The sequence below is a fragment of the Diorhabda carinulata genome, chromosome 7 (genome assembly GCF_026250575.1).
Source record: "Diorhabda carinulata isolate Delta chromosome 7, icDioCari1.1, whole genome shotgun sequence".
Classification (NCBI taxonomy): domain Eukaryota; kingdom Metazoa; phylum Arthropoda; class Insecta; order Coleoptera; family Chrysomelidae; genus Diorhabda; species Diorhabda carinulata.
The window spans coordinates 13,246,866-13,261,859 of record NC_079466.1 but is presented as its reverse complement, the minus strand read 5'-3'; the positions used below and the strand labels follow the sequence as shown (position 1 = coordinate 13,261,859).

The 14,994-nt window shown below is 30.0% G+C and overlaps 2 protein-coding genes across 3 annotated transcripts; one reads left to right on the top strand and one right to left on the bottom strand.

The window, feature by feature from the left end:
- The first annotated feature begins 10 nt into the window (after window positions 1-10).
- Window positions 11-4,768, top strand: LOC130896335 (zinc finger protein OZF-like). Of its 2 annotated transcripts, XM_057804345.1 has the most exons (4): window positions 77-614; window positions 1,780-2,069; window positions 2,173-2,282; window positions 4,655-4,719. In XM_057804345.1, exons 1-4 carry the CDS (start codon window positions 114-116, stop codon window positions 4,717-4,719), a joined length of 966 nt encoding a protein of 321 aa, XP_057660328.1. In that variant the 5' UTR covers window positions 77-113. The 2 variants fall into 2 exon arrangements, with proteins under 2 accessions (XP_057660327.1, XP_057660328.1); XM_057804344.1 differs by having other exon boundaries at window positions 11-614; window positions 2,173-4,768.
- Window positions 4,678-9,069, bottom strand: LOC130896334 (SWI/SNF-related matrix-associated actin-dependent regulator of chromatin subfamily A-like protein 1). The gene is made up of 6 exons (XM_057804343.1): window positions 8,658-9,069; window positions 8,395-8,608; window positions 7,250-7,384; window positions 6,524-7,198; window positions 6,186-6,468; window positions 4,678-5,288 (listed from the first exon to the last, which is right to left on the bottom strand). The coding sequence occupies exons 1-6, from the start codon at window positions 8,794-8,796 to the stop codon at window positions 4,896-4,898; spliced, it is 1,839 nt and encodes a 612-aa protein (XP_057660326.1). The 5' UTR covers window positions 8,797-9,069; the 3' UTR covers window positions 4,678-4,895.
- Between the last annotated feature and the right edge of the window lie 5,925 nt (window positions 9,070-14,994).

The following is a 14,994-nucleotide window of genomic DNA, read 5'->3' as shown; positions in this document are numbered from 1 at the left end:
TTAAAATGTCATGTCAAATACTTTTCTAGAGCGCGACTCTTTCTAATAAGCTATCAGTTATAATATAAGACTGACAATTATTTGTTTTTATGTTAAATGTGTGATAAAGATTAATGAATAAAAACAATACGATGGAATCAAATATTTTCCCTATAGAAGAAATTCAAATCAAAGAAGAACCAATTGATTGTTATCCTAATACAGATTGGAACGAAAATACTTGCGATAAAGTTTTAAAAGTAGAAATTATAGAATCAGAGACTACCGAAAATCAATTATGTAAAGAATGCGAAGCTGTTTTCATTAACGAGCGTGAACTAACAATCCACAAAATGATCCATTCTACAGATCACACTTGTTTTATTTGTAAAAAATTTGTTAAAAACAAATTCCAATTCGTGGGACACGTAAGGAAGCATATGTGCGCGAAACCTTTTAAATGCATTGAATGCGAAAGGACGTTTCCAAGTTTAAGAGAAACCAAATTACATCTGAGGGTTCATAGTGATGATAGACCGTATATGTGTACTGAATGTGGTAAAGCTTTCAAGCAAATATCTACGTTGAAAGATCACGAAGTTGTGCATACAGGGGAGAAAAAATTCAAGTGTAAGGTTAGGGTTCCAATATTTCCAAAATGTTTCACTTTTAAATATAATTCTGTTTCTTATTTTTATTATATCGACTTTAGGGGTTTTTTGACCTACTATTACCGATTTTAACTTTTCTTATATTTTTACTACAAACTTTTATCAACAATCAGAATATTTAGTTACATTCTTTGAGTGAGTTTAATGGTTTTTTTATCCTCTTTTGGATAACTTTTTGTGCACTCCCAGGTCCATGTACTTGGCATAATTTGATAGATAGCACGGAGTATTCTTGATTGGGATCCCCTAATGATATTTATGTTAGATTTTGAAGAGCAATCCCACACCCCAATTTCATATAACTTGAAGACAGACTTGGAGATAAGGGCTTTGTTTTCTGGGACTTTAGATTTTTTCCCTTTCTCTTACTATTATATCAAGTTGTTTCCTCTTTTCAATGTTTCCTGTCAAGTTGGATTACTAAGTATTTAGCATTATCTTGTGGTATTTCTGTATTATCTATGGGGCATGTACTCTTAAGGAGGTGAATGTAACTTCTGCTGATTTGCTCTCATTTACTTTAAACCTCCGTTCTTGTAGCCACTTTTGTAATTAGAATGGGTTGAACATTCTTTATTACTGTTTCTGGTTCTTGATTAGCCAAGAAGATGTGTCATCAGCAGAACTTAGGGCCAAAACTTTGTACTTTTGCTTGTCAACTTTCTTCTGGAAAAGTAGGTAGTAGTTTGAGGAAGAGTTCTTTTAATCTTGTATAATACTCCTTGGTTCACCTTGTGAAAAGCTTGTTCGATATCAAGGAAAACAGCAGAGCAGTATGTAGTTTTTGTTCTTCAAGGTTTTATTTACTGCCCGAGTCTTTGGACTTGTTGCAATGTCAAATATTTGGGTCGTAATCCAAATTGATAGCTGGGGATCTATTCCTATGGAAGTGAGTCTTTGGTTATTCCATTTGGAGTAGTTTTGACATTGTTGGTGGCAGGTTTATTGGATGTTAAGATGACACATTGATTGGGTTTTTTTCTGGTTTACCAATCGATATAATTTGTGCAATTTAAATTGATTTTGGCCAGTACCTGAGTCTTAGGATTGTGTTGTAAATGTATGTAACCCCTTTTTTGCTATTTCTTGTTATTTTGGTAATTTTATATACAGGGATTTTGTATTTTAGATTTGTGAGGGTGCTTTTGCAACTGCCACAAGTTTAAGACGTCACATTAGAGTAATGCATGAAACTCTTCGGTCTTTTCTATGTCATTTTTGTAAAGAAAGTTTTACTAGTCAACAAGCATTGAAACAGCACTTGGTTATACATAAAGATATCGATTCATTCATTTCCGATGAATTTACAAATAGAAATCGACATGTAGATCAAAAATCTTCTGGAATTTGTGAATACTGCGGTAATAAAACTTTTTATTTTGGCTTGAAGGATCATATTGAGAAGGTTCATCAACCCAGGTAGGTTTTAATATGGTATTTTTCACTGGTGGGAATTTTTTTATCTGCAAGGGTCTAATTGAATTAAATTTTAATGGAAATTGTGGTATTTATCAATTTTTAGGTCTTGTGATATTTGCAACTTAGTTTTTTACGATGAAAAATCGATGGAAAACCACAGGAAAAATCATTTAGAAGAATCCGTTAGAGAAGATTATTCGTGTCAAGTTTGTGGTAAAATTTTTGAATTTCCCAGGTATTTGAAGGCTCACATGAAACGCCATCAAACAGATTATAAAAAATTCAAATGCGATTTATGTTTGAAATTGTTTTCTTCAAAACGAGACCTAAGGAATCATTTGAACGTTCATGCTGATGTTAAAAATTATTTTTGTAAAATTTGTAATAAGGCTTTTCGAACACAACAAAGTGTAAGCAAACATCTGCCTATACATTCGGAGAAAAGACCTTTTAAATGTACACTGTGCGATAAAAGATTTAAAAAACAATCTATATTGAGAAAACACAGTTTTACACATTCCAAAGTTCGCGCATTCGGTTGCGATTTATGCGACAAACACTACAAAACTAGGGAATCTTTGAGGGTACATAAATTAACAGTGCATCAAAGGAAAAATAGAAAATGTAAAATATGTAAAAATTTATTTCGGTTTGATTCGGTTTACAAAAACCACAGATGTTTCGCTAGATATAAATTCGATATAACGAAACGACATTGCAATTTCTGTAGGAGGTTTTGCAAAACTGCTATTACATACGTTCATCATTTAAGAAAACATTCCAAAGATAAACTTTTCGAATGTGAAATTTGTAAAGAAAAGTTCAAATACCAGTACCAAATAAAAATACACGAAAACGTCCATAGCAAATTAATAAGTAAATTTGGTACATAAATTGAAATAAATGATGTTTTCTAATAATAAAAACGTCATAATTCATAATTCACTTTATAATAAATAAATTATTCTGTAAATTTGAACTACCGGTATAAATATTTATTTATACCGGTAGTTCAAATGACCCACTATCTTAAAATGTGTTTTGTAGTGCCATCCATGTGAATTTCAACATACATTCAAATTAATTAGTGAAAAATGAAGATATTTCAATTTTTAACATCTCAATTAGTAAATTTTGACCATTTAGACATTAATTAATACAATCCGCAACTTAGTAGATGTCATGTTATATTACAAAACGTAAGTTGTAGTAATTCTTGCATCTCCCTCAACTGAAACCTAAAGATTTTTGAATATTTCATATTCAAATTACTAAATTTAGGTCGTATAAGTATTAAATGATGTACTCTACAACTCGGTGGATGTTATGTGGTAGTTCAAATGACCCACAGCCTTAAAATGTGTATTGCAATGTCACCCATGTGAATTTCAACATACTTCCCAATTAATTAGTGATAAGTGAAGATATTTAAATATTTAACATTTCAATTAGTAAATTTAGACCATTTAGACATTAAATAATACACTCCCCAACTTAGTAATGTCATGTTATACTACAAAATGTACGTTGTAGAAATTCTTACATCTCCCTCAACTAAAACCTGAAGATTTTTGAATATTTCATATTCAAATTACTAAATTTAGGTCGTATAGGTATTAAATGATGTACTATACAACTCGGTGGATGTTATGTGGTAGTTCAAACGACCCACTACCTTAAAATGTGTTTTGTAGTGCCACCCATGTGAATTTCAATATACATTCAAATTAATTAGTGATAAGTGAAGATATTTGAATTTTTAACATCTCAATTAGTAAATTTAGACCATTTAGACATTAATTAATACACTCCACAACTTAGTAGATATCATGTTATACTGCAAAATCTATGTTGTACTAATTTCCAATGATAACCTGAAGATTTTTGATTTTAAATTATTATTTTATTAAATTTGGGCCATTTAGACCTAAATTGATACACTCTACAACTCGGTACACAATAACACCTGAAGATATTTGAACTTTTATTATTTCAATTACTAATTTTGGGACATTAATCAAGCTATTCTATAACCTGGTAGACATCATATTGTAGCTGAAGTGATTTAAAGCCATAAAAAATATATGGAACATATTCTTACTTGCCCTCCAACCAAAATCTGAAGATATTTGAATTATTGATATTTAAATTAATGCATTTAAGGCATTTAGACATTAATACACTCAGTAGATTTCATACGGTAGTTCAAATGACCCACAGTATTAAAACATATGTTGTACCAATTTTTATTTGCTTTCTATCTAATACCTGAAGATGTTTAGGCCATTTAGAAATTAATTAATAGAATCTACAAGATTCGATAGATATGTGGTTGTTCAAATGACCCACAGTACTAAAATGTATGTTGTACCAATTTTTACTTGCTCTGAAACTAGTACCTGAAGATGTTTAGGCCATTTAGACATTAATTAATAGGATCTACTCGATACAATAGACATGTGGTAGTTCAAATAACCCACAGCCTTGAAATGTATGTTATGCGAATTCTTACATAATAATATTTGAAGATATTTGTACTTTTATCATCTCACTTACTAAATTTTACCCTTTTCTATGTTATACAGGGCCCGTTAGTGAAAAAGGATTATTAGTAAAAACTTTTGTAGCTCTATTTAATCAAGTTTTTTGAACAAATATATGCAACCAAAGTGTATATAAATTAATAAAAAAGTTATTTGTGATTTTGATTTTTCATTTCTATTCCTGTAATTATATATATCATCCGAAGAAGTATTTTTTCCTTATAGTGTTATTTAAAATCACAAAATCAATATTTGTTCAATGAAAATATATAAAGTACTGTACCTAAAAATCAACATCACAGAAAATGTCATCTAATCCATCATTCAACATATCCTCGGCTTCCCTTGTACTCCTACTGAGCATATCATCGAAACCGTCATCAAAAATATCATCTAACCGATCGATTTTCCTCTTTTTTTCGGGGGTAAAATAATTCCTAATATCACTATCACTTGAACCCACAGCACTATTCAAACTATCACTAACTTTTTGTTTTGAAACCGTTACTTCTTTAAACGAATCCGGACACAATCCGACAGCATTCAAAGTTCTTTGTTTCTCCTGTAGAAGAGGCCAAATTGAATCATCGGCTGTTCCTCGAGCTAGAAGATATCGAACTATCACTTCCTGTCCTTGGCCTATACGGTGAGCACGAGATTCAGCCTGACTTATGATCTATAAAAAAATATTTTCAAAAATATACACCCAACAAAATAAAAAAAAAAGTGTAAAGAAATTGAGAAAACTTGAGATTATTGATTTTTTTCAATCCAAATATTGGAAATATAAAAAAAATGAGAAAATTGTTGGAAAAGTTGAATCTGAGTGAATAAGTATACGGAATGTAGTAAAAAGTGAGTTTGAAATGATGAAAGAATTCAAATACTTAAATGTAATAATTATGAGAACAATGGAGATAGAATATATATAAAAGAGAAGATACATGTAGCAAATATAGCAAAAAAATAATAAAAACAAAATTTAAAATATATAAACCAACTAATAGACCCATCATAATGAAGAAAGGGGACAAAATGATACTGGGAATAGAGAAAAAAATTTTTTATTAAGAAGAGAAAATGAAGAAATATAAGTAGTGGAGGAAGAAAATATGGTAAAGAAAATGAAAAAAGGAAGGCTAAGATAACTGGGACATATATGGAGAGTTAGATCAGAAACAGGGATTCGAATGATGATAAAATGATAGAGGTAGACCAAAGTCGAGACGGTTGGTTGAGGTAGAGATAGATTTGGAAAAATAGGGGTGGAAAATTGTAAAAACAAGTCTATGGATAGACAGAAATATATAGGGGTAAGAAAACTAGAGCTTATTATACAGGAAGCTCGAAATAGTGAATAAATTCCACATAAGGAACAGAATATTTAAAAACAAACAGGACTTTTGGCAAAAATGGATGGACACAAATATATAGAGTTGGTAAGCAAGCTAAAGGGGTAATAAAATTGAGATCGAGTCTACACAAAGCTCAAAAAAGTGACCAAGGTTCACATAAGGAACTTTTGGAGAGATTTCTGGATACGATGAGTTCTAAAAAAAAGCTTGATACTTACACTAGGATTCCAATGGAGCTCCGCGAAAATCACAAATTTAGCAGCGGTCAATGTGATACCAGCATTGGCGGCTGTAATAGATAATATCGCGCATATGTAATTGTTATCTAATTGAAATTTCGAAATGTAGTATTTTCGTTGATCATTTGTGGTATTTCCGTCTATTCTGATGTATTTAACATTTTTCTTTTTGGCTACGTCTTCTATTGCGTTCAACATAACTTGATGGTGAGCGAAAATCAGGAATTTCTCTTTTCGTTCCAACATATTTAAAATATAAGAACTGAAACAACAAATATTAAATCAAATCAAAAAGAATTGTATTTAAATAAACTTACCATACAGCCGGTATTTTGATTTTAGCTGTTTCAGAAAAAAAAGTTAATAGTAAAGCGTGTTTTCCAGCCCCCTTTTGATTAATATATTTCTCTTCTAAATCCATAAGACATTTCCTATGTTTTTCGGGAAGTTTTGATATTTTTGTATCCAAATCGATGATTTCTTGTTTTTTATTTGGTATTGCTGATAAAACTTGATCTTTAGTCCTACGTATCATGAATTTTTTAGCTAAAATAACTTCTAGTTCTTGAAGATTCGAGTTACCTGAATGATCCCAACCGAATTTAGTCGTTTTTCCATCGCAATATCTTTTACTATAAATAAAAAAATTCCCAAAGAAAGATTTGTCTATTAAATTTAATTGTGTATACAGTTCGCTTGGTCTGGATAGGGCTGGAGTTCCACTAAGTAAAATAATCCGTTTTGCTGTACAAGCCAGCTTAAAAGCGGATTGGTAACATTTAGATTTGTAGCCTTTGAGGATATGGGATTCATCGATTATTATTACACCAAATTTTCTTTCTAATAATTTTGACAAACATCGAGACATCATATCGTGGGATACTATCAAGATTTTTGCGTCCCCTATGTAATCTTTACCGGATACGATGTACTGGACTTGTAAAATTGATACAGATGGTAAATAATTTGCAATTGTTTCTTCCCATTGCGTCCTAATAAATAGAAATATTAAAATGGTATCACTTTGTGCTGATTTAACTTACTTCATAGTAGATGTAGTGACTATCAAAAGTGGCCAGTCTTCACTATAGTAGTTACTAATAGCTAATGCTTGAAAGGTTTTACCTAGACCCATATCATCGGCTATTAAACATCTACCATTCTTATCAATCCCAAATCTTGAAATAAGGTTTTTAAAAATTATCTATTTTTTTGATTCCAAGTCTATTCTGATTGAAAAAAGTTTCATAAAGTTGATTGAAAGAATATCAGTCTAAATATGATAAAAATGGGTATAAAAGTCAATTTTTAGCTGATTTAAAATTTATTTTTTATTCAAAAGAGACCTAAATAGCTATAAAAACGTATAAAAGCGTGTAAGAAATAAAAATCTGAGTTAATTTATCATTTTTTTCTCTTTGAATAATCTTTATTTCAGGATTCTCTAAATAAGGTTTAAAAAAATATGGGTCTTCATCAAAATATGACCAAAATGGGACCAATAGTCAATTTTTAACAGTTTCAAAAATTGATTTTCTATCCGAAGGGACCTAAATAGCTATAAAAACGTATAAAAGGGTCAATGAAATAAAAAACTGAAGTAATTTATATTTTTTTTTTCTCAAATCATCTTGATTTTGAATTTATTTAAATAGAAGAGTAGAACAGATTGAAAAAAAAGATCGGTCTTTATCAAAATGGGTCCAAAAGTCAATTTTTAACTGTTTTGAAAACTAATTTTTCATCAGAAGAGGCTTAAATAGCTATAAAAAAGGTATAAAAGGTGCAAAGGAATAAAAACCTGAGGTAATTCATCATTTTTTTCTTCTCAAATGATCTTTATTTCAAGTTTATCTAAATAAAAAAGTAGTTTCTTAAAGCAGATTAAAAAAATACCGGTCTTTATCAAAATATGACGAAAATGGGTCTAAAAGTCAATTTTGAACTGTTTTAAAAACTAATTTTTCATCAGAAGAGACTTAAATAGCTATAAAAAAGTATAAAAGGGTCTAAGAATTAAAAAAACTGAGGTAATTTATCTTTTTTTTGTTTAAATAGTCCTTATTTTACTCAAGTTTCTTACGATACAAAATTAGTTTAAAAAACATGTAAAACTTGACATTGACAAAAACATATTAACAGATCTAAGAAGAAAATTTGAAGAAATTGAAATTTATTCTTTCATTACCTCAATCCTTCAATCTGGAACGGCATTAGCGTGGCATTTAATGTAGGATCCAGCCTTTTAAAATCAATTTCGACTTCGTGTTCTTTCATTTTAACACAATTAAGAGCAAATTTTGGTATACCTTCTACTATTAATTTGTCTTTTAAATTTTGTAGTTTGAATAACAATAAATCATAATCGCTTATTAAAAAGTTCCACAAGCGCGTTTTAGGTTCTAAAATATATTAAATTAAATTTGGAACGTAATACATGTTAATAATTACCATAAAATTTCGAGGGAATCGTTTTAAATATATCGATAATTTCTTGATCAAAGCCACTAACGTCGACCTTAAAACGATCTTTCGAAATGAGAGATAAAGTAGCTGTTAAAGTTTGTTTATAAAAATTAAAATTCGCCATTATTTAGTAAACATTTCGAAAATTAACGAATTTTGAATTTATAAATTTGACTTTTTCTCTGCAATAAAAAATTTAACTCTTCTTCTTTTTTAATAACATTTTAGCCGTTATCTAGACAAAACATCAAGATAATTGTTGTTGTAATTATGGTGGGATATTGAGAATTTATAAATTTTTTCTTCTTACAGCACCCTGTAAATATTTGATTTTTCTGTTACATTACGACTTCATTATATTCATAGGTATTCAACGCAACAATTCGTGGTTATTAATGGTTTAAGATATTATCTTGCGCATCTAAGGACAGTTGCTGATTGACCTCTGAGTTCCGAGCACTGAGAATAGATATATACCGATCGGTAGATAAGCTTCTCTTCAATGATTTTGAATGCCGTTTCTTATTTGAACAAAGCGATTCAATAGCCATTCCTCGATCGTTATCTACTATGTATTCACCTGTAACGAATTACCGTTTTTGATCGAACTCCAAATCAGCTCTTTAACCTTGACGGATTCCACAGATCTATATTAATTTTTTTATCAGTTCGATACAGTGTAAAGATTATCCAAGTAGAAAAAAAGATTTTTTCGATCCGACGCGTTAATAAGAGAATACTAACGCTATTACTTTGATAAATAAATTATTATTATTGTATTATAAAAAGTTTGTTAGTAAATTATAAATTGACGTAAATCTTCTAAAGTGATAATTCGTATCATAGACATAATAAGTCTAGACTGGTATATATATATAATTTCTATATGGAAAAGTTGTTACACTGTGCGGAATTGGTGAAATAAGAGGGAAGAAGTACGATATAAGAAATTAATAGGAACACTTGACAGATATAGCTCTACCGTAACTTTCATTGCATCTCTTTCAAATATTAGAACACGAATTTCATCGAACGAGCTGTCTACAATTACTTTGTCTATGGTTCGTATAGTAGGTCATTAAACAAAAAGTGAATGATAAAAACTAATACATTTATATTAAAATTTATTTTTATATGTTTGTTAATTAGATTATCGTATTTATCTCGGCGTATCTTTTCGATGAAATTTATACTTTAACACACAATAAACAAATAAATTCGAATTTTCCCCATTAAAATCGTTCTGTGATGCATAAACAAATTTATTTGTTGATACCAGTACTTACATATAAAGTGTCCGCATTAACTTTGTCATACCGAGATAGCATTAGATATCGATTATTTAAATACAGATAATCGTTTGTATTAAAATTACCATTTCTTGTTTATCGTTTTAAAACGTAAACTTTCAGATTTTTTTTTAGTCGAGGCGATTGTTATGCTTTTATCATTATTATAACCTAATGTAAAAAATTACTGTCTTAGCAACCGAACTAATAATTTATTAAAACCAATGTTGCCAAATTTATTTTAAAAAACAATGGGTATTGGAACTAAAGAACTAAACTGTTGTTTGTAGAGCAATTTGTACAGGGTGATAACCTAACCTAACTTAATCTTACGTTACGAGAAATATCTTTTAAAAAGGTATTCAGCAAACTGCATGATTACCGTCATAGAAAATGATCGTACAAAAATGTCCACGATTTAATTTCATTATTGAACCAAGATGAATGTTTCAAGTATCTGTAAACAACTCAAATAGCACTCCTTTAACAACCCTCGTATCTACTAGATCCTAAAAACGTCCTTGTTTTGGCAATTAACTCCGAATATTTATTATGAACGTTTAAAATTGAAAAAATTAGTTTTGGTCGAGAAGCGACCTGACTAACGATGTTTATATAAATATTCGCTTGGTTACAGAAGTAATTTTATACTATTTTCTATAGGAAACGTCAACAGATAACAGCCGATATTTACGATGCCGTTATATTAAATGGTCCTGGAAAAATATGGTAACTTTCGAGATTTTTCTTGTACCACCATCCTTTTTCTCTAAATCTTTATTTTAGTTGTGTCATCGCTGATAAAATAACTGGTACAGGTAAACGCGTGTTTGTACAAAAGTGGAATTAAGCGGTAATATCCGGCTGGCTCGTAAAATTCGATTATGTAATGGCCGAAAGTGTTATGAATTATTTGAATCAAATTCACTTGTAACCAAACGAATTTTATTAGTAATAAAATCTATAAACGTTATTTTATCTATTTCTCGTGTTAATTTTAGATGTATACTTAAGATATCGTCGACTATTTCGCAAATCACCCAATAAATTAGTATAAACGGCAAAATGGCGGTCTTTTCCCGTGTTAACACCTACATTTCCTACACAAATTGTTTTCTTTTTAAGAAAAATCACTATTTATTACGCAACGTGCTTTATTAGATGTTATATACGCCGTTTTACATGATTACTCTTTGTACTACACAAATTTTCTTTATACAGGGTCATCTCGTTCGATAATATATTTTCAAATATATACGTAGCAAGGAACTAATTTACGCATTAATAGAATAATTTGACAGCACCTGTTATTTATATAGTTTCATGTATGGAATGTAGAGGTAAATGTATCCAAAAGATGGTGCTTTAGAAGCTAGTGGAAATAGTTTAGAAACAAATATTCCAATTACTACATTAGCGCTGTTTTGATGAGTCTTCGAACTATAATTTGCCGTTTATAGAATGATATTTTTTCAAATTTTCACCCATAAATATTCCTCCTTACCTCTACCCTTCATAGTTCCATAGAATTCTTCTTTTTTATCAGAAAGGTCTCTAAATCGAATTAAAACTTCGAGTTTGGATTCCTAAGAAATAAAATTACGATTATAATTATAATTTTTATTATTTTCCGTGTTTTTACGAAGTCATTATGTTTATTATAAACCGTCAGCTGTTTTTTCACATGTAACTGTCGATGGTACATATTACTACGGTCGAATAATTAAAAAAAAAGAAGAACGTTGCTTATACGTTGATTATGTTAGACAATAATGCAATTTCAAACATTATTTTCTTTCAATATGTCAGTTAAATATAAATAAATTAAATTTCATAGTATATAAACCGGAATTTTGATATAAAATAATTTGATTGAATTATAGATCTGAGTTCGGGAACTTTCGTAAAAATCTCGCTTTTTTTACATAACCATTCGCGCACGAAATCTCTTACCTCCATATTGTTTTCAAATCGCAGTCTACCAAATACTTTCTTCTATAGAACCAAAAATAATAGTCACATGGCGTCAAACCGGGACTATAAGGAGACTGTTCCGGTGTTTTCTAGCTCAATTCGTTCAATTGTTGTTCAATGAGAAAATCCACCGCAATTACTTTTCTCATGTCTCAAAACACGTTTTACTCAAATCGGTATACAGCACCTTCCACGCTAACAGTGTAATCTTCTTTAACTAGCGCCTAACCTAACCTAATCCAACCCTAACCTTAACTAACCTAACCTAACCTAACCTAACCTAACCTAACCTAACCTAACCGCTGCAGGAGACGCGCGCCACCTTCTGCTAAGAATTCAGGAGTCTTTGCGCCCAGTTAGCTACCAATTTTGTGTCTTTTCGATAAATTTGTGTGGATTTTTCATTACATTTGACACCAGTGCTGGATCTCGTACTTGGTCAAACGTTTTAATATTGATTTCACGAAAACGTTTCTGTAATTGAATTCAATCCAAGAGGTTATGGACCGAGATTTAAGTCAACTGTTTGTTTTTTGAACTGTGACTGTGTGATAGTTGAACATGAGCACGTCAGGATCATTTTATTTCATCACGAAATATTATGATCGAATCCTTATCAAAGTTCCACAAACAATAACCGTTGTGATCATTAGTGTAGTCCACAAACATGCATCGTATACTTTATACCATCGAACTCGATAAATAAATGGAATGTACCGCTGCGAAAACGAGGCCGACTGACATAGTTATATTGTAGTATCCCTGTCGCACTCTTTCTCATTGCACAAATGGCAAAAACTACGAATATTTTCATTTTATTTCGTAAAAATCCCTCGGTTTGTCATATAACTATTTATGGTTAGGTTAGATTAGTTTATGGCTTCAAATAACACCACGCACAAGTTTATAACAGCATCATATGTATTAAAAGTATGATGAAAATGTATTAATTCACTAATTTTTGTAACCACAAAGTTTTTAAAATCAAACAATCATGTGTTCTCTTTCTTACAATTTTTGACATTTGCTTGTCTTCGCGCATGACGAATCCCTTTCATTTATTCGATGGAGTTCGATGTTCGTTAAATGGTTAATATTTGTATAAAACGTTTCTACGTCTAAAACGAGATTTTATAAACAAAATGGAATATTAATAACAAAAATTACATTCATTTCGAGTAAGTTTGAACATAATAAAGTTGAAATATATGTAAATACAAAATTTTTCTCTCATTACCGATGAATTACCCTGTATAAGCGGACGTAAACACCGTGAGGCATTAATCGGGGATTTAATATCTGCAAAAGTGTTTTTGACGACATTGAATTATGATTTTCAGTCCAGTAAATTTTATTTATGGTTATAAACTATACAGGTTTATGTCTTGTTATGTATTAACTACAATTACCATAATACGTTTGTATGTTAGTCAAATGAAATCACACCGCCTATTTCATTTGATAAACATTGAGTTTCCAACGGGTATTTACTCTATTTGTATGGTGGATTAGATTAAATTGATATTATTCGACTAATGTTGCGAAATACCACAGTTTATGTTCGTTAAAAAATGTTTAAAAGCAAAACTAGATTGAATTCTGCATTTATTTGGTTAGGTTTCGTCAGGTTAGGTTTGGTTAGGTAAGGTTTTTAATTAGGTACGACTTTTTCTCGGTTTTTATTTCTTTAAATCGTGTTTAAAGTTTTTTCTAACAAGGATAACTCAAAGAAATAGTTATTTACGTAACAATCGAATATGACAAGAACATTCGTCGAAAAAAGGCCTTTACGCACGAATTGCATACAATACTTTTTCTACAAACCAATATTTTTCATTTCTTCTCAATGTTATTGATATATTTATAAATATTTTGAACATTTTAGTCACGATTAGAACAAATTAACAAAACAACACTAGTAGAAAAAAATTGGAAAGTGTGCGAATTGAACCTGGGACCTCTAGTGAGTTTTGTACACTCGCCATTACGTTACGAAGACCTTAATAATGTTTTTCTTCACGATTTACTGCTTAAAGGGTATTTTTTTTACGCACTAGTGCGTGAAGTGAAGTTTTACGAACTCGAAAGTGTGTTTAAAGTACGTACTTTATGCAAGGTAGTAGAAAAAATTAATTTTGTTCTTATACTTATAAAATTTTACAGAATCAATTAAAGCGGTATTTAAAATCGTATTTTTGAGGGGTATTATATCAAGATGTCTTTATAATAAGAAATATTGCTCTAAATTGAGTTATTTTAGAGATACAGGGTGTTTAATAACGTTGTACGCAAAAACATTGAGACGAATTATAATTTTAACTCAACGCCCTGTATATAGGGAACTAATAGGAGTTGAAATGTACAAATTTGTCTATTTGTGGAAAAATACTTCATAAAATATGGAAAATATTTGTAAGGATCTAGGACTAACACAAATTCGAAAAAAAAAGAATTATATAAGGAAATATTTCCAAAAAATCACACTTTACTTAAAAAATCCTATAAGATAAAATAAATAAGTCTTCAAGCTCATATTTTTAGGGAGTATTCTAAAAAGATGTATTTATAATGTAAAAAAATGAGAGTTCCCTAAATGGAGTAATTTTTGAGATATAGTGCGTTAAATAACGTTGGGTACCAAACATTGAGATAAGGTTTGTTTCAATTCAACGCCCTGTATATGGAGAACTAATAGGAGTTGAAATGTAAAACTTTGTCTATTTGTGGAAAAATACTTCATTAAACATGAAAAATATTTATAAGGATCTAGGACTAACACAAATTCGAAAAAAAAAAATAGAATACATAAGTAAATATTTCCAAAAAATCACACTTTACTTAAAAAATCATATAAAATAAAATAAATAAGTCTCCAAGCTCATATTTTTAGGGAGTATTCTAAAAAGATGTATTCATAATTTAAAAAATTGGGAGTGCTCTAAATAAAGTCATTTCTGAGATACAGTGCGTTAAATAACGTTGGGTACCAAACATTGAGATAAGGTTTGTTTCAATTCAACGCCCTGTATATGGAGAACTAATAGGAATTGAAATGTGAA

What these genes read in the sequence shown, in the direction of transcription:
- LOC130896335 (XM_057804344.1), top strand. Translation starts at nt 114, where the DNA reads ATGAATAAAAACAATACGATGGAATCAAATATTTTCCCTATAGAAGAA. An exon ending in AGAAAAAATTCAAGTGTAAG is followed by an intron (nt 615 to 1,779) that starts GTTAGGGTTCCA and finishes TTTGTATTTTAG; the next exon opens with ATTTGTGAGGGTGCTTTTGC. An exon ending in GAGAAGGTTCATCAACCCAG is followed by an intron (nt 2,070 to 2,172) that starts GTAGGTTTTAAT and finishes ATCAATTTTTAG; the next exon opens with GTCTTGTGATATTTGCAACT.
- LOC130896334 (XM_057804343.1), bottom strand. Translation starts at nt 8,796, where the DNA reads ATGGCGAATTTTAATTTTTATAAACAAACTTTAACAGCTACTTTATCT. An exon ending in GATTCCCTCGAAATTTTATG is followed by an intron (nt 8,609 to 8,657) that starts GTAATTATTAAC and finishes AATATATTTTAG; the next exon opens with AACCTAAAACGCGCTTGTGG. An exon ending in GTCACTACATCTACTATGAA is followed by an intron (nt 7,199 to 7,249) that starts GTAAGTTAAATC and finishes TCTATTTATTAG; the next exon opens with GACGCAATGGGAAGAAACAA.